At 47.9% G+C, this 24,951-nt stretch overlaps 2 protein-coding genes across 3 annotated transcripts in view; both read left to right on the top strand.

The window, feature by feature from the left end:
* Positions 1 to 14,616, top strand: part of ARHGEF12 (Rho guanine nucleotide exchange factor 12) — a 95,258-nt gene extending 80,642 nt beyond the window's left edge. For both annotated transcript variants that reach the window (XM_090026697.1, XM_090026696.1), the window contains 7 exons: positions 97 to 189; positions 332 to 408; positions 728 to 961; positions 2,868 to 3,353; positions 5,436 to 5,743; positions 6,207 to 6,279; positions 6,841 to 14,616. In XM_090026697.1, coding sequence (XP_089882823.1) covers positions 97 to 189; positions 332 to 408; positions 728 to 961; positions 2,868 to 3,353; positions 5,436 to 5,743; positions 6,207 to 6,279; positions 6,841 to 6,851 — 1,282 coding nt within the window. In that variant the 3' untranslated portion in view covers positions 6,852 to 14,616. The remainder of the gene's footprint in view (positions 1 to 96; positions 190 to 331; positions 409 to 727; positions 962 to 2,867; positions 3,354 to 5,435; positions 5,744 to 6,206; positions 6,280 to 6,840) is intronic.
* Positions 14,617 to 22,367: 7,751 nt separating this feature from the next.
* The window catches only part of GRIK4 (glutamate ionotropic receptor kainate type subunit 4), a 285,803-nt gene continuing 283,219 nt past the window's right edge, over positions 22,368 to 24,951 (top strand). Inside the window, exon 1 of the mRNA XM_090027057.1 lies at positions 22,368 to 22,488. The gene's annotated coding sequence lies outside the window, so the exon portion shown is untranslated. The remainder of the gene's footprint in view (positions 22,489 to 24,951) is intronic.

Here is a 24,951-nt window from a genome sequence, read left to right as displayed (position 1 = left end):
CATTAGTCTTCCAGTGCTGGAGCGTCTGTCTGGTGAGGTCAGCTTAATTAACCTGTGCAGTTTAACTCGCTGCCTGTTATTTTTGGCCTCTCGCAGATGGCAGGACCTGATAGCTCAGATGGCAGGGACAGTGAAAACCGAGGCTTCCACCAGAAGGGTGATACCATTACCACAGCCAGGGCCTGGCGAGTAAGTAGAGTTCATTTTTGGCTTTGCTGTTCCAGTATTTTTTATTTTTTTTGCCTCATCTAGAGCAGGATAATTGAGGCCATAATGTTGGTAGTGGGTGTAAATGCATCTTCCTGAAAGAACTCGTGTCTCCTTCTCTCAGAGAAGAGCGTGAGGAAGAGGAGCAGAAGTTGAAAGACGAGCAGCCTGATATTCCATCCAGCAGCATGCAGAGTCCAGGTAATGATATAAATAACTGCTAGATTGAGTGCAGGAGTGCTAGGCCATGCCTCGTGCATTAGTGGGATCTTGCTACAGCAGTGGAAATTCTTCCTGGAAACCCCGCACCACGAGTCCTATGGTGGAGTGAAAATCGGGCTTTAGAGAGATACGGTTAGCTTGTCTGCAGCTGGGAAAGGAGAACCTCAAATGGCTCAGCTTGCTAAAAATGGACCGTGTTGGGACTTTCTCCAAAGCTGACCATGTGCAAGAGCCCCTGTGTGTTAATTTTCAGTACTTCAGCTTACATACAATTACTTTTGTGTTTTCTGTTTGCTAGATAAAGAGTTGGGCCTTGAGCCTTCCCTCATACTGAAGACCCAGTCTCCTTCAGCTGTCATGTCAGAGAAGTCTGAAGTAGAAGATCTCCTCGTGACAGAGAGGCAGTTTGGCAAAGAGCAGCAGGAAGACGAGCTTGTGCTCAAAGACTCCTCCGCGTGCTGCGAACAAGCGACCGCAGACGTGCCTTTCCGAGTCTCAGAAGAGCGGTGGGCACTGGATGCATTAAGGAGCTGTGAGTAGCTCTGCTACTTTGGGTGGTTGTGGCCTGGAGCAGATTGATTTTTGGCTCTGGGAATTTGGGGAACAGTTTGATGCTAAAGAGTATCTTTAGCCAATTCCTGTAGCAGCGGTTGCCTCTGTCTGGGTTGCAGAAATTGGAGAGATGAAACAGAGTGGGCTGGTGTTCAGGGACTTCTGCAGCAAAACTGTACCTCAGATGCTGGCTCTTTCTGTGGTTTTGGGCTATTCCTGTAATTGCTCTGGCACGGCTCCCCTGACTGTAGAGCAGGATAATACCAATTTATAAGGAGTCATTAGTTCTTGTCCATAAAGCACTTTGGAAATAGAACAACACTGTGAGGCTCTATGAGGAAGTGCAAAGTCTTACTGCTCAAGTTACATTTTAAACAACAAGTACCTAATGTGCGGAACTCCTTGCCACAGTATTAAGGAGTGCTTGGTCACATGAAAAAGGATGGGCTATTTAGAGTACCAGCATACATATATTCAAATTACATATTTGGGGTGAAGAGGGTTGGGACTGAATTCATCATCATGCCTGAGGCTGTAAACCAACCTCTGAGAGAGCTGTGAACATCAGCTCTCTTCAAGATGGTTATTCAGTGATTTGCTCTTTTGAAAGAGAGGTACTGTCCTCTGCCTCCTGACCCTTGGTCCCACATGGCAATTCCTGCGATGACTCTGTTAATTTACGAATGTGAGGGGCACAGGCATATGTGCCCGTCATCTCTGAAGTGGTTTATAGATTTCATAGACATTAGGGCTGGAAGGGACCTCGGGAGATCATCGAGTCCAGCCCCCTGCCCCAGAGGCAGGAAGTCAGCTGGGGTCAAAGGATCCCAGCAAGATAAGCATCCAAATTTCTCTTGAAGGTGTTCAATGTAGGTGCTTGAACCCCCTCCGATGGCGGGCTATTCCAGACCCTGGTTGTGGTCCTTGGGAGTTGTGTTGTTTGGGGTTGATATATCAATACCCCATTGGCGCTCTAAGGCTCAAGACTTCAGGCATCCACACCCTCTCCCTAGTTCCCTGCCTTGGGCCTCTCCGCAAGGAATGTGAAATCTCTCAAATAATTTACTTCAGATTTTTTGATTCAGCTCACATCAAGTTTTTACAGGATGGGTGAGTACTGTTCTAGCTCTGGCTAGTGTGGGAATATTACTAGTATTTGTTCTCGGAGGGTGTTGAAAACTCATCGTGGGAGGTGTGTGGATGATATTAGCAGTCAACTGTGCCTCTTGGCTCCTAAGATTTAGCGAGCCGCATTTTAATCGCAGCTTTGGGTCATTTCACGTTTCTGTAACAGCCTTGCGTTCAGATTAGCGACTGCTTTGCTACATGAACTGACAGCATTTCTCAGAGGTGCCAGGAGTGTTGTGAAAAGAGGCCTAATAAGTATCCTTTTTCTGTCATGGTCTGGTTTGAATAACTGGAGTGAGAGTGAAATATCTCACTATTTAAGAATTTACCTTGTATTTGCATTAGGAGCTTTGCTTTGATCTGCCCTCTTACGTTCTCATGATACTTGCTCCTTAAATGGGAACTCCTATTAATAGCAGTCTTATTTAGTAGATAAAACTGTGGAAACAGTTGGAGAGTTGGAGTTTTTCCCTGTGCTGTCATTGTCTCACTGGATGATTTAAGTCACTGATCTGTGTCTTTCCTCATCTGTAAATTGGGAATTGTGTGCTGCACTTACCCTATTTGTAACGTGATTTAAGAGACAATGCTGTGACAACGAGTATTGTATTCCACCCTCCTCTCCCCCAAGAGTTAACAGTGAGAGGATTTGATCATGTGTCTGCGCTTTCCAAAAGAGGCATCAAAGGACCCATCTCATTTCAAACACAGTTGAGGTGGCTTCTGTGCACTAGTGAACACTCTGTGTTTCCTTTCAGTGGGCTTGTTGAAACAGTTGTTGGTGCAGCAGCTTGGCTTGTCGGAGAAGAGGACACTTGAAGACTGGCAGCATTTTCCCAGGTTTAGGACAGTTTCCCAAGGTGCTTGGGCAGAAAGTGGAAACCAGGGTGGACTGCAGCACTCTGATAATAACAAGATGCACCAGCCTGGCGTGGACCGGATGCCTGTCAGACCTGGAACTAGTGAACCCGCAGCTTGTTACGGTATCCGGACTTCAGCTGAATTCCCAGCTTCACAGGATGCCATGCAGCTGGTATCTAGAGATGCCAGGTCAGGTAATAATGTAGTAACGGACCTTGTAAGCCTGAACATGGAGACCCCGCTCACGGAGCTGGAAGGAGTGGGTTCTGATGACAATGGAGAGCACTTCTTTGATGCCCGCGAGGCCCACAGCGACGACAACCCGTCCGAAGGAGAAGTGACGGAAAGGAAGGAGGATGTGGAGGTGCAGTTACGGATCTCAGGTGAGCAGGTCTCCTTACCACGCTACACTGAATGTAGATCTGTCCAGCTCAAAGGCTAGAGCTTGGATACTTTGTGCTCGGTGATGAATAAGTGATATATTATTGAAGAGGACCACAGTTATATTCTCATGAGGAAACTGTCTTGCTAATGCAATATGAAACACTTAAAAATAGCTCTTTTGGTCTTGAGAAGTCCTTTCAGCTTGGAGCGTATAATAATAGCTAATCCTTTGTACTTCAGAAAGGGCTGTACAAATGTTAACTCATTAATTCTCTGTTTTTGAGAGGGAGAGAGTGAGAAGCTGCAAGGCTAACAGCTTGCCGTGGGCCTCGGTGCAAAGCTAGGGATAGAACGTAGGAGCGAATGACCCGTCCTCTTGCGCTTTTAGTTGTCAGTGAATTCAGGGCGTTCATAAAAGAGAGCATTGCATCAGTCTGCTGCAGCAGCATCAGTGTACCAAGGTCTTCCCATAACTGCATCCTCCTAGTTCCCTTGTTTAGGGACCGTAAAGAGATGCTGTAAAGTTCATTTTCCAAGTCTGGAAATCGCCTGTTCATGCCACTTGAAACCAACTTTTCTACAACCCCTTGAGCCAACACAGGGGCCTCACTTACAGACTTGCACCCAGGCCTGCAGCGTTGCTCTCTCTTCCTTAAATGATTTCTCCCTATACCAGAAGTTCTGATGAAGAGCATCACTGTGTGCATGTAGAGATGACTCTGGAGTCACATGGAGATGTTATCAGTAGCAGAAGAGCACCAAATCTGTATTTTCTGTTCCTGCATAACATGAAGGCAAAACTTGGGGTATTTTCTTTGGAGAGCAGAAGAATGACATCTTGGGGCACTACTGTGATTTATGCTAACATACCTTTATCCAGTATTGTAATCTTAAATGGTGTCGTGGACCTTTGTGGTACCTGCAGGTGGACTGCCAGGCTGGTGGGGCCTGCCATGTTGTAGCCCTTGTTTAAATTCACGTCTGAGCTACAGAAAAAGAACTTGCTGCAGCTTGGCTTGGCTTTGTAAGTCTCTCCAGGGACTCCCCTGCAGCCAGGTCTGAAGCTCTTAAAAGCTTTTTTGTTTATATATCATATTATATTTAATGATTCCCCAAGTAGCATCTTAAAACAAATGTTTTCAAGCCTTCCAAAAGGGATGTATGGGCTTGTTCATCAGCACAACTTATTACTTGGTTCCTCAGTCTGCGATGGCAGTTTTGAGTGCTTTCCCAGAGCTCAGCAGGTTCTAGGCGGATGGTCCTGCCACTGCCGCATGTCTGGAGCAGCGGCACTGCACTCAATTGACACAGATGTGGCTATTTTGTGTGTCTGGCAACAAAATTAGCTGCTAATAGGTACGTTCTATTTGACTCTCGTGCTCTGGAGGACTTATTCATCAATATTTATTTTTTATTTAAAAATTGGACTCGCTTTTGGATTGGCTGGATGACATGATCCAGTTGTGTATTGGCAATCACTGTCTTTTTCTTCCCTGTGTGACTAAGATTCTTTAAATGATTAGAACTGTGCCAACATCTTTAAACATCTGACTTTTTTTTAATTATTATTATTTTACCTCTTACACTGTTTACTCTTTCCGTTTAACTAAGCAGGGACATTGAGGATAGACTGGCCCAGATCTGGTTAATCCAACTCCTGGCTTGCTCGTGCTAGCTTGCTGCAACCTTGTTGTTGTCAAGAAATGCCACTGGCGACTGCTAATCATGCAGACCCCTGTGTACTGTGTGCACACACTTTTTTGAGGGTCTTGTAATAAGAATCTGAAATGAGAATTTTTGGAGCAGTTGGGCACTTCTTATTCTGTTGTTCTTGAATTTGTGGCCCTTGTGCCACCAGTGGCTTGTGAATCTGGGTCTGAACCAGTCCAGTTCAGTGAGCCACTGCCCTCTGTCACACTCGCAAGGCATCAGCTAGTCTGTTTTAAAATATCTTGAGAGATGAGGCCTTTACCACTTCTTTTTTTCTTTTTTTAATGTCTTCTTAAATTGTCTCTAGTTCATTTGGCTTTTGGTGACTATATTGAGCTGGTGCGGTTAGTCCAAAGCTCTTCTCTTAACAGGAAATTATTTGATCCTTGATGGATATGGAACGGTGCAGGAAAGCTCCACGGACGACGAGGTGTCTTCGCTAATCCTACAGTGCACTGCAGGCGACACCTCTCTGGACACTGTGCAGCAGCAACACGTTTCCCCCCGGGAGGCCCAGTCAGACAGGGGGAGCTCCCTGTTTGCTGAGTTCATGGCCTCTCGCTGGGCGACTGTGGAGGAGTCCAGCTCCGGAGCACCAAGCCCCCCCTTCTCTGTAGAGTCACGTATCCAGATGATGCAGTACATTCGCAAGATCGAGGCTGACCTTGAACACTTAAAGGTACAGTGTGCTTCTGTTGGAAGTAGTTGGGGTTCTTCATCGTTGAGCTTTACTTTATGAAATTTGAGGGAAAGATGAAAAGATCTTGGGTGTGGGGAGGTGTGCAGAGTTGGGGGGGAGGGGGGGGTGTTACATACCTGGAAGGGTTGGAAGCTAAAATTGGCATTATTCCTCTGGTTTTAAATCCCAGGTCCTGGAGAAGCCTGTAGGTTTGCCTAAATATATGTGGCGGTTAAACAGAGCTGCTTTGTTCAAAAAATGTGGACATTCAGATTGGTATGGGGAAAAGGATGCTTGCCTTGGAAGTGGGTTTAAGTTAGGTTAAGGTGCAGTGTTGGCCATTGGTATTTGGGGTGATTTGCACGAAGTCACCTGTATTAAAGCAGTCCCTAGCTGGAGTACCCCCAGCATTGGCGGTCCAGCTGGAACATGGAGAAAGAGCCACATGTGTTTTGTCTTCCAGGAGATCGAGGAAAATTATGCCACTCTCCTTCGCCAAAGGCTGGCTGGATCAGCCCCCACAGATGAGCACTCAGGTATGTGGACAACATGCCATCCCTTGGTTCCCAGCGCTCCTATTTGTAAAGGGTGATGTATGCTAAAATACCCTGGTACAAAAGAAGTTGAGGGGTTCAGTTGTTAATTTTTCAAACAAAAGCCTTCGAAAGGAGTTCAACCTGCTGATTCCAGATGAGGAAAATCAAGGCAGCCAAGGCTTGGACTTGCTGAGTGTGTTTTCCTTTCCCTGAAAGCATGGCTTGACGTTTGAGGCACTTCAGCCTGCTTTGATTCCCTTTAGGGAGGCATCGCTTGCCTTTTCAAAGGGGACTAGATTAACTGAAGAAGGCAGTTTGAGAGAAGCTGGGCAGACCTCTGCTACTTTGGTGGGTAAAATGTTGTGTGCACCTCTGGCCCTGTAAGCGGGCATCACGGGTCCCTTTGAACATGGCCTGAACAGGTCTTTGTGGTGCCCATAGCTCAGCATCAGCTGTGGCATGTTATTGTCCCCGAGAGCAGCACTCTGGGTTTACCATACAATTTGAGTTGGTTATGATGCTCCCTCCCTCATGGCTTCCCACCTTTTCTTTCTTCTTCAGACAAAAGTTAGTCACGTTTTTAGAAGTGGCTGAAGGTTGGATGAAGAGTATCGGCGCCTGCTGGCTTCCGTGTGGACTCTGAGGCTACAGGGCTTCTTTCTGTGGACCATCCAAGTGTTAACCATACTCCAGCAAAGCAGGGAATGGGGTGCTTTCCTTCAGGGGCAACTGCACTAGCCTGGCTGGCAGGGAGTCTCTTCCATTCTCTCCTCTTCCTCTCCTTGCTACTAAAAAATTGTTTTTGATTCTGAACAAACAGACAAAAAAAAAAAACCAAACCAAATGTACAGAGCTTTGGGTGTAGGATATAAAATGTATTTAGACATTAAAAAAAAAAAATCATTGTATTTATTTGACTTCATTCCGTGTATCAAAAGCACATTTTAACATTTTTTAAAATTTTTTTTTCTATTTGCGTTTTGTTTGAATTGGGTAGTGACAAGTCTAGGCCTCTGCATAGAGTACCCCCCTCCTCCCCCCGGGGTCTTGCTGTTCCTGGAAGCAAGTGCAGTTGGAAGGAGAATGCGTGTGCACACGTGTGTCTTGATTTCACTGGGCTGCACTCCACAGCCCCTCCTGGCAACAAAACTGCCATGCAGAGAGCTATTTCGGAAGGGGTTAGAATGATTTGTGGCTGAAATGAACTGTATTGAAGAGCATGGGAGCTGTCTCCGTGCTGGGTGAGTGCCTGTTCTAGATAGCTCCTGTCACTGTGCGTAATGAGGATTCTCCATGCACTAAATAGCCAGGCACTTGAAATTTGGCAAACACTATTCCCCCTCTCCACTCCCCACCTTGGTGCTCTCATTCATTGACTTGTGGGGCCTCACTGGGAGAGGAGAAAGCTGGGTTTTTTTGGTTTTGTTTTTTTCCTTGACTTCATGTTGGCCTTGATCACAATCTCCTTTAATAGCGATAAACAATGCCTGGAGCTGCAGCACTTGTGTAACTTCTCCTTATCGGACAGAAATAAATGGAAACCCAGGAATGTTTCTGAGGTGTTGGGCAGGTGGGTGTCTGTCGTTGAATCACTACTGAATGAACCCTGGCTGCCAATGGAGTTAGCCACAGGTACTGCTGATTATGGGGCCAGTACATTTTAGTACCTGAAGGTATATCTTGCTGAGGGTTTGTTTTTGTTTTTTGCACTGATTGTGCCAAAGTGCTCTCCCCAAACCAGAGAGATGCACAGCAGACAAGGCAGAACAGCTGGAGCCGGAGCCAGCTCTCTAGCACTTCCTTAGGCCAGTTTGAATAGTTTGCTGTTGGAGTTTACCCTAGACTAGGAACAAGATGGGAAATTTCTGCCTGACAGCAGAGCTAACACTGGATACTCCAGACTGGTTATTGATAGCACCTGCTTAGAAACTTGCTAGCAGGATGGGCATGCAACAGGTGATTCCAGGCTGTCTCTAGCCTCAAACTCCCTTGAGCCAGATTGGTAGCTTCAAGTATATAGGACACGTTCCTTCTGCACCAGATATGAAAGTTTTAAACTGAACAATGTGCCAAACCTGTAAATCCTATTAGCAAGTTCAAGCTATTACAAGGATGTTTGCATTACTGCATGGACCATGAAGTGCTGAGAATCTCTTTGATCAGCATAAAGGTCATACTCCTCGCTTCATTAACGCGCAAGCAGATTTCCCATGTAGCAAATGGCAGAGATTCAAAGCTGCTTCTTCCACTCATGCAAAACAAAAACCAGTCTTGATATTTCCCTTTAAAATAGTGGGAAAGGGAGGAGAGGGAAGAGCTTGTCAAAGTAGGTATCAGTTGCCTAGAAAGGTTTTTGGACTTTGAAAGTTGGAACCATAATAAAGCAGGGAAGATCTTTCTTGTAGAGAAGCCAAGTGCATTGAGCATCATTCTCCTCCAGCAGGAGCTACGTGCTGCCAAAATGTTACCTCCTGTTCAAGCAGGAGTTCCCTCTTGCTGGGGCCGTGCTAAGGGCCACTGTATAAAGGTAGTAGCAATACAGGCCTTCCAGTGTTATATAGGCAACAGCTCCACACCCAACTTCAGCCACCACGTGCCATGAGTTTTAAACTTCCGAAAAGCCCAGATAGTTAACCAGAGCCCCACGAGGAATCTCCCTTCTCCCTAATCCTGATCCAGTAATACCTGATCCCTGGCCAGACTTGGCTCTTAATGCCCTTTATCTGGTGGTGGTTTTTTCTCCCATCCCTCCTGGTGGTCAGAATGATGCCTGTGTCCTGGATGGACAGATGGGAGATGGGTTTTTTTGTTTTGTTTTGTTTTGTTACCCTTTGCATTGCATGCTGTGGCTCCAGCTGCCAGTAACTGTGGCTTTCCAGAGTTGTCAAATCATGCTTGATCCTTCTCAGCCTTGTGCTGTATTTAATATACAGAGGTCAGGCTGTTTTCAAGTATGGTTCTACAGCCAGTGGTGATGGGCTGTGTCTGGGCATCCTGGCCAACTTTGCTGTTGTAATTCACACCAGAGCCTCCTGATCCCTGCCCTCCTGCGAGGGACATAGGAATCCTGATGCTGCCTAAGCAGCAGCGAGTTGGCCTCTTGACCGAGGGGCACGCTCTGCACTCACTAACTCCCCATCTGACTCCCCTGTCCTGGGGAAAGCTCCCATAGTGCTGCCCCAACACCAGTGCAGTTATGACAGGTGATTGCTGTGGACAAGCTAGCATGGCCATGATGTGGGTATTTCCATTACGGTGTTGTCTAGATTTGCACTTGTGCTCCCACCACTAGAGCTGCATGGGTGAGGGAGTGACGTAGCTTACCCTCCAGCCTCTCGCATCTCTCTACGTGCATAAAGGGTGCGTTCCTCTGGTAGTCTGGGGATGACGGCACATGAGGTTTCAGGATGATGGAGGGTGCTAGATGGGATTAGGCTGGAGAAAGTCAAAGGACCTTTTTGGAGCTGAGAAAGAAGGGTAATCCACTTGGACACAGTTTCATGAAAGCGAAGTGACCTGCTGTGCTCTGTTCTGCTTGGTTTTCCGACTGGCCTTGTCATGCTGTGTTGATCAGTCTCATGTTAAGGGCATTACTGTTACCGAGTGTGATTCTCTAGCTTTATTTTCCTGAGCAGAGTTCCCTGAAATCACAGGAGGAGCCCGTTTCACTCCCTAGCATGTTTACTGTACGGCAGACCTCAGGCATGGCTTTGTGGGGAGGGGGCTGGAGTTCAAATGCACTTTGCAGGTTTCCTGCTTTTTTTTATTTCCCTTCTAGCCGTGGGTTTTCTTTCTGTAAATTCCAGTTTCCAGCTTGGCATGAGGCGGCATTTTAACCTGTCCCTGGCTGCTGGTTGTACATTCCCTCATTCAAACTGGACAGTAGAACGGGGCACTGTGCTCCCTGGTTTTGTGCATCTCTGTGCGTGTTTCCTCCACCCCCTTCTTCCATGTGCTTTTCTTCTATAGAAGAGGACCCAGGGTTTCTCCTCTTGGGAAGTGAGGGAAGGTTACTACAAAGTCCCCTCTTGAGAAATGCACTCATCTGGTGTCCTGGGATCTAGTTCACGGGACCAGAAGGAATGGGGCTGGGTGTGTTTTCAAGTCAGAATTTCTCTCTCTGCAATAAAGGGGTAGGGTAAGGATTGGCAGCACAGCTTGAGCAAAGCTGCCCCGCTTGCTTTGCAAGGAGGGTAAATTGTCTTGTGACTCCTCAAGTGGGGGTGGGAGTGAGGGCTGAAAAGCCAAGGGGCTTGAATAGAAAGTCTAGACACCCGGTCAGCGTTCACGCCACACTGCCTCTCCCCAGTGTTTCCATACAACAGGGCTACTCGGACTCTTATCGAAGCTGTTCCCCCTTTTGGCTAGAAGAGGTGTCTGTTACCTGCACAGATAACCCCTGAGTAGATGCTTGATGGCATTTGGTATTGAGAACTCCCCAGAGAAATCCCCGTTTTTCCCCCCTAGCTGCCAACTGAGAAGCAGATGTACTGCGAAAGGGATACTGCAGCCAACACACTGCTGTTTTTATTTTGATTATGTCTTTTTGGAATGCTCTTCCTACTAGAATATTTTTATTTTCTTTGTACACCATACAATCATGTACTCTTAACAGAGATTTACTTTAAAGAGAAGAAAAAGAAATCTGGAAGTATTCTTTAAAAAGAAAAATACAAAAAAAAAAAACTTTATTAATAATCCTGTATTTTTACTGATCATGTTTGAATGTCTAAAAAGACTTTATTGTTCTAATTATCCAGATGTATGTTTGTAAAATAGCTCTTTTATGACTTAGCGGATAAGGTTGTATGTTTCTGGAATTAAATATTGGTCACTTAAAAAAATACTTCTGTTTTCAGGATCTGGGAACTAGAAAATTTTAAGTGTTTCAAATATCATTAAATAAGCTTAAAGGAACCGAGTCCTTGACTGCCTGGTTTTGTTTTGTTTTGTTTTTTTAATTGCCTGGAGTGCTTGGCAGGACAAGCTGTTCCAAAGAGAGAACTTGATGGGCAGGGGAAGCTTTTATTGAGTACAACTGACCTTTCAGACTCTCTTGATGCTGTGGCAAAGTGGGGAGCCTTTCTCACAGTTAACACAATTGTTCTTATTGATTAGTAGCTCTTTCCTGGAGGGAGAGCCCCCCTGCTGGTACCGGTGACAGTCAAGACATCCTGCTTTCACTAACTTTCATGTAGACGTGGCGAGCGCGGTGGCTGTCTGGAGAAGGGGCTGACACTGGTCCCATGCGGGGCAATGAGGCTTTCGAGGTCCCGCCAAGGTAAAAGGTCTAAGTGTGTTCTGTCATTGCAGACACCGAAGTCTCCTCTCCCACTGTCATCCCCTGCTGCTTCCATAGAAATCCATGATCAGGCCTGGTGATCTGCTTTCTTGCTGATCAGCGCTTTCACCTTCACCCTGCCTCGTCCTCAGGCTAACCTTCCAGCAGTACAGAGTGAGTAACATAGAGATTTCCTGCCACCGCAGTCTCTCCTAGATTGTCTTCTAGCATCTGTCATTAATACATCTCGCTCTGAACGTCTGCCCCTGAAATCTATGCTCAAAGGTCACCTTTTCATATCACCCCCATGAAATTCAATAGGAATCTTTCCATTGATTTCCAGGGGCTTTAGGTCAGGCCCTATAATCTTGGGGAGCTGAGAACACCAGTTCAGATCCTCTGAGGCATATTAACACCCAGCTGCCATTGAATCAACTGGGATAATGCAGTAGTAATAGGCAATAGCTCAGGCTGTGCAAAGCGCTGTCCTCATTGCCTGCCTGTGGTCTCTGTCCCACATATCTTGCTGCAGAACAAATGTGACGCACAGCAAACAAGGCCAGTTGATTCTTTCCTCCTGTTGAGGACATGTGGCTAGGCTGAGGGTTTTGCTAGAGACCTGCATCCTTTTCAGTTTATACAATCCCTCCGTGCTTCCTAATTTTTTTAAGGGTCCTCTCTCTCACCCTGTGCCCTAACCCTGTGGAAGTACCACCTTCCCGTAGCAGAAGATGTACCCACCCTGCTCAAAACTGCTCTGAACCTTAGCCACAGCCTGATAAAATGTAAGCACCACCATGCTGGGGAGTGAAGTATTTATCCCCGTTCTAGTGAATTCCCATCTTGTAGTGTTCGAAGTTTGCCTCGAGCTTTATGCGGCATGTTGATGACACGCTGGAGACCTAGAGCAGCTGGAGGATGGGTATCAATGACCTAATAGATCTTCTCATTCTCACCTCTGATTCCTCTGAAACATTTCTAATGCAAGCCAGATATCCAGGATATTAATGCTATTGGTTGCAACGACTTAATAAATGCTCAGTGTTTCCCTCGGATCTTTCATGGCAGTCCTGTACCCCCCGATTTGGAAGTCATGGATATCTGCAAATGAGAGTCTTGGTTTTTATATGTCCATTCACTAGTTGTTTTTCCCTTTGCTAGGATTAAAAAGAGAAAATTTAAGGGGAAACAAAATTGAAGCTTGCTATTGAGGGAACTTGCATGTTTTTTAATAGTATAATGTTCTTCATAATTGTTTGCTCTTATAGGGGTCAGCGCGGTGGCCTGCTACAAGATCCAGAGGCTACTTGTCTAAAAGGTCATAAGTAATAGGGAGTGTTATAATGTATGAGACAAACTAACTGCTTTTGTCGGCACGAATATCATAATCCTTATTGGATGGAGGCACCATGGGTGAATAATGGCACCAGTGGGTTCCCTTCCCAGTTAACATCTTCAGTTGTAAGAGAAGAGATGCTTGGGGATGCTCTACCTTGTGTTGAGCAGCAGGATGGAATTGGCTCAAACAGCTCTGACTTCGTACCTAGCACTAAAACAACAAAGCTGCCCCTCAGCCTAGCAGGCCAGATGCTGCCGCAGGAGCTTCCCTATAGTAAATCATCTATTCGAATCGGTACACGCGTTGATAAACGCCCATAGGATCGTCCTTGCTGGACCAGTGGTGGCTAATAGGTAGGCGGTGACTTGCAGCTGGGAGCCGAAGTCTGGTGTGGTATCACTTTGTGGGGAATGTTTTTGTTTTGCCAACACATCCTTCCCCTGTCATTAATAGCAGCTTAATGAGCAGTTTGAAAATCTAACTTGGCTGTCAGCGTTAATGCTCTGACTCATTTGTTCAGCTTTGAGAGTGAAATAAGACCAGTCAGTTTCACTTCCTGTTTCGAGTCAGCCGCACTTTCCCGTGGCCGCGCGCTGCAGCACACGGTGCGCTTGCGTTCGGGTTTCCAGCGGCGCAGCAGGATGGGAAGTCCAACTGGAAACGTCCTCCAGTAAAATGAGCGGCCTGGGCGTTTATTCATCCAAAAGTAGCGACTTGTGCTTTTAAAACAAAATCTAACCGTCTGGGCAGAAGGAACTCTGACAGAGGGTCCTTTTTAACGGGGCTATTAGTTATGGATCTGGCAGCATTTTATTATCGAGGCTTGTTACAGCAGCTCCCTCCTTACTTTGCAAGCGCTCAGTCTAGCTGAAAGGCTGATGTTTCATGTGAAGTATCTGCCAGCCCATTTTACAAGTGGGGATAACACTCCATCAGGCTTTAGATTTGCTTGCTTTCCTCTCCACATGTGACTCTCTCTTGGATCTTTGGTTTTAAACCTGATCCTTTCAAAGCAGTAGTCTGACTCCTTCCGCAAAATCTTTTGAAATGCAGTTCCCTGGAGTGCTTACAAAGGCAGTGGGGTGTCTGCAGTGGGACATGACTTCTCCATGTTTCACCTCTGGCCTCTGCTGTGCTATCCACAACCTTTCCACCATTTGCGCATGAGTTGAATGTCCACCTTTCAGTTGCAAGATGGGGAATTAAAGGCCTACAGAGCCATTGCTTTGGCGGCTGCAACATCATGCAATCACGGATATCTGCAAATGAGTCTTGGTTTTTGTATTTCCATTCACTAGTTGTTTTTCCCTTTGCTAGGATTAAAAAGAGAAAATTTAAGGGGAGACAAAATTGAAGCTTGCTATTGAGGGAACTTGCATGTTTTTTAATAGTGAACATCTGTGCAAAGATTTTTGTGCCAGGCTTTTTGTTTTATTGTGTTATCTGCAGAGAATAGTTTACGCACTTCCCCATTATTCAGTCCCATCCCGCTCCCCACCTTTTGACTTCCCTAGCAGCTGACATGCTACCTCCCTGGCAATCGATCTGTAAATACCAAATCTCTGGTATTTTTCCATGTTTGAAGCCCTCTTCCCACCCCCCACTTTTCCCTATCCCCTTTTGCAATACGTATATAAAGTTCCTTGAGAGATTACTTTATTGTAATTGGTAATCTGAGCTCCATTATGCTTTGCTAATGATGCTGTTCGTGTTTTGCCTATTTAAATGTTATTTTATATATTCCCTTTATTGCTCTGTTGTAAATAAATGATTCAAAATAAACCACTTTGGTTTTGCTTTGTGCCTTCTCCTGCAGCCAGTGACCTTGAACCCAGCCGCGGAAGGTGGAGGACGGTGGAAATCAGAAGGTGCTGTATGTCTTGGGGTTCTTTTCGCTACAGGATCAAGACCCTGAGATTTATCTTCCTATTTTCTGTCTGCTGTAGGCATTAGGGAAGTGGAAGCTAGGACTCTAAGAATCTGCTGCTAGTGTTTCACCCTCTGGACAGGTCCTAACGATTTCTGAGTTGCGCTGTTTGCAGCTTTATGGTGATGTGACCTACCGCACGGTAGCAATGGTGCTTTGGGTGACGTGCGATTCTATTGTGTTTGCAAACTAGGAGCCCAAATTGTAGACTGAGACTCTCCTGTGCTAGATGCTGTACAAACACAGAACAAAAACATCTTTCTCTGTTCCAAGTCGCTTACAGAGTGCTTGACGATCCTCTGCGGAGAAGAGCTGGAGGTGTGCAGTGCACTTGTCTTCTAGGTCTCTGTATGGTGCCTTCTAATTCTCCTTCACCTCATTGCATTGTTAGTAATTTATTACTTGCTACTCTCCCTTGCACCCTAAACAGCAAGGGAAGAATTAGTATGTCACCACGTTCCTGCGAAGACTTTTTTTTCTGGGGCTGGCCGGCCAGCACGTTTTCTGCCAGCCTGTCTGCAGGATGACCTTTTCCCTTTGTCAACCAGTCGATGTGGCTATTTTTCCTAAAATATTGATGAAAGTTGGCCTCAAATGAAAGCTGTCTAGTCCCCAGCATGCAATCCTGCCAGCTGGGCGGATGAGTATGTGAGCGCGCGCCTCAACAGAGAAACAGGCCCAGCTGGTGAGGATGCGTCCCACGGAAGTGGAAAGCTTTCATGTGCCCAGTTTAAGCACGGTGAACAGTTGACAGAGTGCCCAAATGGACGAGGCGGGGGTGGTGGGGCACGGCATTTGGTGTGTGTCTGAATTTCGCTGTTCGCATGTTCAGTACTTCTGAAGCCTCTTTCGTTTTGGAAAAAGAAGGTGGAAACTGCTTTTCCCCACCAGAGGGTGCTTGGGGCCAGATACTTATTTTTCTGCTGATTTATTTCTGCCTCTGGACCCTACAGTAAATGCACCACAGTCCTAGCCTTTTTAGGAGCGCTCTTGCCCTGCTAAAAGGGTGGGGGATATTTACTTATCTATTTTTTGGACGAGGGGGACTTCTGCCATTCATGAGAATCCACTCTGCAGGGCAGGAGAGATTTGAAAGGAGCAGGGCTTCTTCCTCTGTGCACGACAGTCTGAAGACTTGGAGCCCAGCAGTGCGACGTTCAGGCTTCTGGACTTGTTAGCAGGAGTGCAGCAGCGGGTCAAGGATTGTAACAGTGACCTGAAGGGAAGGGCCATGGGTGCTTCCCTCTGTCCTGGAAACCCAGGAGGAGATTTAATGCTGAGGTTTTATGGCTAGTGAATTCAAACTTGCATTGATTTCTATCAAGGAACCTTTTACCAGAGGTCAAAAGAAAAGCTCAAAAATGTGTTCCCGGGTTCATAGGCAGCTCGCAGGCACCTGGCCTTTTGTCAATGCAGCCTCCTGGTTTGACAAAAAGAGGGCACCCCGGTCACAGTTACTGCAGCTGGAGACAAGGTCTCCTTGATTGTGTGCTTTATGTTAGTGGGCTAAGAGCATTGCTGAGAAGGGAAGCAGCCAGCAGTGAATCAGGGAAGTCCTGCTGCCACCATGCAAATGAATCCTGGAGCCTCTTGCAAGCCCCTTTCACAGCTGAGTGCTTTGCAAATAGGTTTCCAGCCCCATTAACTGACTTGGCTACCTTTGTACAAGCAATTTTGAAAACGGTGTGTCCTGCGCAGACCCAGTCCTTGCTGGAAATAACTATGCACGTAGCCTCTCGCATTGCTCCATAAAACAAAGCAATCAACTGACAGTTGCCTCCTTCCTTTTCCCCCAGCCTGAGAGCATCTATTTCTCCTTCCCTCCCTGGCAGATGGGAGTTTACAGCTGCAAATCATTGGTTGGGCTTTCAGTGGAATAAAGCACCCTAAATCTCCCCACCGCTTTCTTTTAACTGGTGTGTTTGTTTCCAGATGTCTGTAGCTTATTCAGTGTGAAGCGTTTTCCCTGATCAATGTTTTAACCTCCTTGTTGATATTTACTCGTCGCTGCTGAATAAACTGTATTAAATGGAGCTCCATGGATGGCAGAGTAAATCTACATTTCTATCTGCGCTCTCTGGAGGTTTTTGCGATTAATTCATATTATCTGAGGTTATTGTTATTCGAGGTTATTAATGAGCTCTTGGGCTTTTTTTCCTCCCCTCTTCTGGAGTTTCAGAACGGGTCCTACTTCTTAACTGGAAACAGCACAAGCTTCTCCCCTCGCCGCCTCCAGCTTGGAGTACCTCTTTTTCTCTGCCTTACAAGGTTGTAGTTTAAAGTCACTCGGTCTGGCTCTTCCTTGGACCCTTCTAATGATGAAGAGGTGAAACTCTTCTGTTCTGTAGTTCATTTTGCATTTAAATGCTACCTGGACACCTCCTCCCTTTCCCTTCCCAAGTTCTGAAGATTAATTAGATGGCATGGAGCAAAAGGAGGTTTCACTACCCTTCCTCCGTGTATCCTCGGGTCTCTTGACTGATCAAGGCAGGAACGTCATTGTCAAACTGCCTCTTCAGTACCGTGTGGCCTTAATCTACATTTTACCCCCAGAAACTGAAACTTGTATCTCTGGCTTTTGTGTGTAATCCCGTGCATAAAGAAGCAGTTTCTCTAAGAGGCTTTGAGGTTTCAAAAGACCCTTCGCTCACTCATTATCATCATTCTTCCTGCACCTCTCGGATGCATACAGTAGTAGTCAAATGGCATCAATTATATCCCTATCCCGAGCTCATTTTCCCATGTCTTTTATATTCAGATGTGATAACACTGTCTCTATCGTGGGTGTACTACAGCATGTGCTTTTTGCTTGGCTTCATCCCCGTGCCCAAGGTTAATGTAGAAATACTTGTGTAGGTCGACTTATTGAACCCATCCGGTATCTCTTTTTTCTTCGATACAACCTGTGTTGTATGTTGTTGTACCCATTTTGCACAGATCCGGCACTAATTTTGATTGAGAGCTGTTTGCCTTGCCTCATCTGGCCATATTTTCCTACCTATAGAAAGATGAGCACTTCTTCAAAAGCCTTAATTTGGCTGTTTTGCTTTTTCATCCTCACCCACTTATAGTTAAACTGAGTGCTGGGACATTTTCAACAGCAAGAGAAGCTGCTCAGAGATGGGGTTTGGTTAGACTGGGTAATACTGGTAATATGTGCTGCTAACTGTTAGGATGGTTAGGGTTGTGTGTGTTTGTGTGTTAAAACCTTAGCTCTGGGAATCGTGCAAGTCTGGGAGATGTAAGATTGTTGGAGGACATGGTGCCAGGGAGTGCTGCAGTGAAGCACAGCACATCTGGCCTGAAAGGGCTGGATGAGAGATGGGTTCCTGTAGGAGACTGAAGTAGAAGAATCAGAGGAGAAAGTGGGTGCTGTGTTTCCTAGCACTGAGAGAAGAAAGAGCAAAGGAGTCCCGGGAGGTGCTTTGTTTTTGACACCTGTTCAGAGTTGTATGTTCAAGAATAAAAGTGTGCCCTGAAAGAAGTTCAGGTGTGGCAGCAAGCCCTTCCTGGGCCGAGGGAACTACCCAGCTGCCTGCACACAGATAGGAGACCACCTCCAGTCAGTCTTTTGGGTTTTATAGTTGGAGAGAACCAGGAAAATGCTAAATGAAGTATTTACTTGCACAATTTACTTTTTCCTTATTCTGGGGCTTTTGTTTGTTTGAAGCATTGGGATTGGTTGTGGTGTAATAGTAAAGGGACTGTTATAATCAATGGGCTAGATTATCCATTGGGGTCTATTGGTATTTCCATCAAGGGCAGTGCGCTTCATAGAGTTGCACCAGCTCTGAGGATCTGAACCAGTGTCCCTTGTGCTTTTCCCCTTGGACTATCAATGCTAAACCTTCTTGTGAAGGAGGTGAGCCAAGTTTCAGAGAGGACAGGGCGTGACCCGCTGATTTGGGGCATCTCCATTCGTGGGCCGACCCCTTGGGCCTGAAGGAACACTTTCATAGGAAGCCAGTGCTCTCTATCTCTGGAATTGGTCTCGAGAAACATTGCCCCCAAACAGAGGCATTCTTAATTATTGGATGTTTCTGAAAATGAAGGACCAAACATTTTGACCTTAATTTGTTCTTCCTGGCTGGGCGAGCCTGAGGCCAGCGTTCTGCGTCTCACACCGTTCGCTCCCTCCTTCCTTCCTTTTCCTTTCAGGAACAGTTTTGGCTTTTGCCAGTCTCCTTAGTTCCAGACAATCTCTCTCCGTTTTCCACATCTGCTTCTCCATTTAGGGCATGACATTGGGCTTCTGCACCTCTGCGGCTTATTTCAATGAGTTTTACACTTGCTTTGCATTTCAGGAGAGGACAATTGTGCCGTGCTCCTCCAGCCTCAGTCTTCCTCATCAGTCGCTGCTTTGCTGTCCACCTTCGCTCTGCTATACAGATGGCTGCATAGGTGATGAGCAGATCTGTAAGCAGTATGGGGTAAGCACGGAGCAAACACAGCAATTGATAGTCCTTGCTCTTTTTTCCAGGTCAGTGGCTGAGCGGGGAATAGGATATGAGGGTCCTCCTGGCTTTTCAGGCCAGAGTGTGCCCGGAAAGACTCGGCTGCTTGAAGCCAATTTCATTCTTTGCTTTTCTTTTTTAAAGCCTTTTAATTCTTGTGTTTTCACTCCATTTAAAGAGGAGGGCTTTTCTTTCTTTTCTTTTTTTTTTTATGATGGCTTTTATTTTTCTTTCTGTACGAGTGAATGCCACAGAAGAAAACATCTTTTGATGGCGATAATTACAAGGGAACGAACAGCAGACAATCGGGAGTTTTGCAGAGCTGAATTGAGATAAACATTTTGCACAGACAGTCCAGGGCACGTTTGTTATTCTTCTTCAGAAAGTAAAGACTGCTGTGGTTAAAGCTCAGATCTGCATTCAATCCCCGTCTCTGCCAGAGGCTCCCTTTGGGACTGGGACCAAGTCGCATCATCCCTGTTGCCTCAGTTTCCCTTCTGTACAATGAAGCTACAAGACACGGCAGTGTAAGGCTGCCAAGCGTCACTGTGGTAGAAAATAACCTAAAATAATATACTGCTTGTTCAGTGGTGAGTGTCAGCGTGCAGAAGCTTGCATATGCTGGGCACTGCCAGGTAAGATTTGTTTCTTGGCTTCCGTTCTAGCTAACGTTATTTCATGTGTTAAAAGTAATTGCTATTGGGACTGCAGAAATAACCCTTCAAAGGTTAGGGAAGGCCAAGTGGACTGGCAGGCAGCCCAAATCTCTGGGCTGCAGGCCTATATGCAGGTGGAGAGGAGAGATTTGGAGATACAGTGCTTTTTTGGCCTCTGCTTTGAACGTAGTCCTGGGCTGCAGTGCCTGCAAGCTGGCATTGAAAGCGAGGCCTCTCCACAATTTGCAGCGAGGTGCAGCTCATCAGCTTCAGCTGGGGATTCATCCTCCTTGTGCTGAGTGCAGTGACCACAGTCCCTGCTATGAAGCACTTAAATTCGAAGTACCCAGTAAACCTGTATTTGCTTCACTAAAAACCACTGCAGGGAAGGAAAAAAAAAAAGATCAGTGGCAGCCTTCTCGGGTGCTTAGTTTGGTACATTTTCTTTGCTCTTAGACCCTGATCCTGATATGATATGATATGATATGATCCTGATATGGGTTTAATTTTACTTAGCTGAGTAGTACTCTTAGTCCAGGTCTCCAGGTGGCATGAATCAGGCTGGCTCCATTTCTTCCAAGGAGGATGCACAGTTTTACATCAGCTGAATATGTGGCCTAATGGGACTACTCAGTGAGTAGAGCGACTCACCTGTGGAAACAATGGTGGATATCTGGGCCAGGCTTTCTTCTCCAATGCAAGCCCTCTTTTAACACGTGAATCTGTTTTCTTTTTTACTCCTTCAGCTCACAAAATGTTCCTTGTTTACACAATTCATCTATCTCATTTGATCTGTCTCCAGCTGTCTAATATATAAGTGGGTTTTGTGGTGGTTTTTTTTTTTTTTACAACTACCATTATATACTTACTACACTGCAAGAGTCCCTTCAAAGCTGTTCCTTTCTGTAAAATTATGCAATTTGGACAGTTCCATTACTAGTAAAAAAAATAAAATAAAATAAAAATCATTATGCCCATTACAGAGGGGGAGGGGGAAACCCTTGAACTTATACAATAGAGTTTTGTTACATTTCAGTCAAATGAGATACCTTAGTTTCTCTAATGTCTTCCTTTTATCCCCTCAAAAATCTTGCAGTGCTTCATGAATTCAACTATTATATAGCAAGCTTTATTTATGCTGCTGAAATGTAGCCACCTCTGGTGTTAAATGTAGCTGTTCAAACAGTGTGCAGCCAAACTACATGACAGTTTGAGAGGCAAAAAGAAGTGGAAGTGCAGGGGTAATTTAAGTGTTCAGGGGTGTAATACAGTATGCACCTAAGTGGACAACCATGGTGGGGATTTACTCAGGACATTGGGAGTATTAGCTATTACACAATTAGTACGGACCATGTGGCTTGACAAATTTCAGCTGTTACAAATAGAGGTATGTTATCCTACAGCTGTCAACCAGGGGATCAGAGAAGATTGAGTGGTGGTCTGACGCAAGTTATGCTCTTAGAAATGGATATATTAAGTTCCTTATTCCCACAACTCCTTGTATTCATCCGATTTTCCTCCCAGCGCCTTTCTGATTTCAGTAAGCATCTTGGCTACGTATCCTGGCGGTGGACTGTGGGGTGCGCTCTGCCTGCTTTTCCCCTTCCCGCTTAGCCAGGCTCTTGTGAATCACCGTTTTCCAGGTTTCTTCGGCCTTATTTGCCCCTTCAGCTGTCCCCTTTCTGAGGCCTGGCTTGTTCCTGTGAGCCAGCCTTTCGCCCGAGCCCCTTCTGTGAAACGAAAGCGTGCTTCTCAACAGCTGACTTCCACACTGGAGCGGCTGCAGGGAGGAGGAAGCTCCCCGTCGAAGGACTCTTCATTGCACAAACCACACGTAGGCTCCCTCGAAAAGAGCCAGGGGCGGGGAGGTGCCAGGCTGTGGAGCAAATAGCCCTCCATGGCTGTGACCCCTGCCAGGGCTTCCCCGCTCTCTGCTGCGAACCAAGCCGCAAATCTGGCTCCTTTTCTTTCTCCACCCTCCGGCCATTGGGGCCAGCGCCGCAGCAGCCCGTTCACGCCCGGGCGCGCCGTCGGGGCCAGGACAGGCCTCGCGCGCGTCTCCCAGGCTTCATCGTTGTGGGGGCACCGGGGGGGGCGAGTGGCCCCGCACCTGGCCCCCCTCGGGCGAACTGGGGAGAAAAAAGGCAGAAAGGGCTCGTATCCGCCAACAGCAGAGAGCCAGCACGCGGGCTAGGCCGCCCGCACGGCGGGAGGGCAGCCGTGCTGGTGCACGCACAGGCGGAGGGGCGGTCTGACACCACAGAGCGGATCCCCCCCTCAAAACCCCCCCCCAACCCCCCAAATCTCGCATTTCTCCCCCCCCTCAGGCGCTGCCTTTCCTCCGCCGGCGGAGGCGAGCAGCCGCTCCCGGTGCAGTTCGCGCGGTGTCCGCCGGGGGCCCCGCCCGCCCGCGCCGTGGCGCCCGCGCGCCCGCCCGCCCGGCACGGCGGCCCCGCTTGTGCCGCGGCTCGGCTCGGCGCGGCTCGGCTCTGAGGAAGGCGGCTGCGGTAAAAGCCCCGGATCCGGCGGCCGCCCCAGCCCGGAGCGCGCAGGTAGGACGCGGCGGGATGCGCCCCCCGGGCGCTGTGCAAGGAGCCGGGGCCGCGGTGGGGGGGAAGCCCCTGGAGGGGGTTGAATCGTCTGGGTTGGGAAAAAGAGGCAGCTGAGGGTGGTTTAAAAATACCTGCTGGTCAAAATAGACAACCCGCCCAGAGACCAGGCTGGGATGGGGAGGGGCCGGGGTGGAAGAGCGGGGCCGCCGCGCCAGCTGTGGGCACCCTCCTGCCTCGGTGGGTGCCCCCTGTGCCCTCCCGCGCCCGGTGCCCGACGCCGCACCTCGTGGCCTGCTCCAAGTTTTTGGCGCCGGGGGTTCGCGGGAAGAGCCCCCCACCGCTGCTCCTGGCAGGAGCGCCACTTGCAGCCCCCTTCGCCACCGAAGCCTTTCCAGTGATTTAACCAAAACCAAAAAACCCACAGCCTCCCAGTGCAGGAAGGCTGCCAACAGCACCATCGCAACCCCTCTTTCTTGCGTGACATCCCAGCAGCCTTTGCCGCAGATGGTTTGCGGCCACAATACTTTAGTGGATCAAGAGTTGCAAATTTCCCAGCTCCGTTGCCCGGCCTGCAGCGCAGCCGAAATTCAGCAGGGAGGGCACGACTCGGGTCCTTGGATTCCTTTAAATCCACTCCCCCCGTGTCTGTGGGTTGTCTGGAAGTACGTGGCACGCTCGCAGTGTGGAGGAGCGGAGTTGGCTGAAAGGGATGCTTGGAGTAAACCCACCCGTGGGTGTTTCAGTGCCTGCATATTACGAATGCAACTACTTAAATGGAGACGTTCCTGGGTTTTGTAGCGGGAAGAAAATAAGGCATAGAGCGACTCCGTTGTATCCTGTAGTGTCACACCATGGGGGAATTGCTCCCGGAGAAGTTCTCATCTCGCGTGCCTCGTGGCACGTGTGTGTGGCCAGGAAGCGGGACCTGGCGAGGCAGCTACAATGCTCATGCAGACCCTTGTTCGTTAGGAAACGCACAGTGTAACTTGGCAGGGGGTGGGAGGAGATGCAGAAAACCTCCCTAGGCCCAACTTTATTCTGGTGTGGCAAGAGATGCATCATTTCAAACATGCCCTGCAGCTCCCCAGCTTTTATTTTTTCCTTTCGGGGTGGGGACGCCCAGTTCCCGGAGATCCTGCGCCGTTCACATCGTTAATGAGGTTGATTTTTTTTCCCCCGGAGCAGCAGGATTCATTCCTCAAGGTCGCGACCCCTGGGAGAGCAAGCCTACCCCCCAAACACAGTACTCGGTCTGGGGCTGTTTAATTTTCTGTGTTTTGTTCCTTCCCTGTCGAGGCGCTCTCTGGTGGAGGCGCCGGAGCTGTGTCCTGCCTCCCAGCCCCTAGCAGGAGGCAGCAGGCTGTGCCTGTGGCTGTGCTGCCGCATCCTGTGCTGCCCCTTTTCCCGCAGGAGCTGATGTCCAGTGCCCACATCCTGCTCCAGCCTCCCATCACCTGGCATGGAGCAGTGTCCAGGTGCCCTTCCCTTGCTGTACCAGGGCATTTTCCCTTCCAAAATGCATCTGGAGGCCGCTTCTTGCTACAGTCTTATCAAACAGAGGCTCTCTCCTTCCTGTTTCAAGCAGGGGCCAGTGTCTTTGTCCTGTTTCAGTAGCATCCAAAGGAAAGTCTCCTTGCAGCTGCCAGTGCCCATACCCTGCAGCAGCATCTTCCAGCAGAGACAGTGCCTGTGATTTGTTGCCTGAGCATCCTCCAGGCGAGAGTCTTGTCTTCTGCGCTTCGTCAGGAGCCAGTATCTAACGTGCACACCCTGTTCGTGGTGGCTACCAAGGCTCAGCCTTGTGTCCTAGCTGCCAGCAGGAGCCGGTGCCCGAACCTCCCATCTGCTGTGGCATCCTTCTCGAAGAGCCGCTAGCAGGAGCCAGCGGCTAGTCGGATTACCCACGCCTTGAGCCATCTGAGCCCGGGAGCGTGCAGGTAGGAGCCTGATATGTTAATGAAACTTGGGATGCGTGTATCGTGCCCCGGCGTTCCTCTGCTACGTTTCATGCCCGACTAGAAAGGGGCTTTCTTAGACGAATCTGCAGCCGGTCTCCTGCAGTGCCAGGCAGGGAGTTTTAAATGCTGCCTAGATGCGAGCCTGTTTTTAGCATGTGCCTATCGGTGTAACTGCTGTATATTTTAGGGGAGCTGGCGGTAATGAGCTATAAAACCTTTCACCTGTGCACCGAGGCAGTCTGGATTTGGCAGTGACTGGAATTTACTAGCAGGCGCTGCGCGCACCGGTACAAGTGGAGCGAGTCGTTCGTCTCGGTCCATGCTGGGGGCATAGGTGCTCTCGGCCCTGGACCGGGGCTGAATGGACTGTGGTGACCGAGGACACTTACGCTGTCAAAGCCATCGCTCTGGGGATAAAATAGGTTTACATTGTCTGCTCAGCGTCTCCCGGCAGCATAGAACAAGGCAGACAAAACTCTTAGAGACCCTTTCTTATGTAATCTGT

The sequence above is a fragment of the Crocodylus siamensis genome, chromosome 14 (genome assembly GCF_052110815.1).
Source record: "Crocodylus siamensis isolate JL-2025a chromosome 14, ASM5211081v1, whole genome shotgun sequence".
Lineage (NCBI taxonomy): Eukaryota > Metazoa > Chordata > Crocodylia > Crocodylidae > Crocodylus > Crocodylus siamensis.
Note: the sequence above shows the minus strand (reverse complement) of the source record. Positions and strands in the feature narration are given on the sequence as shown.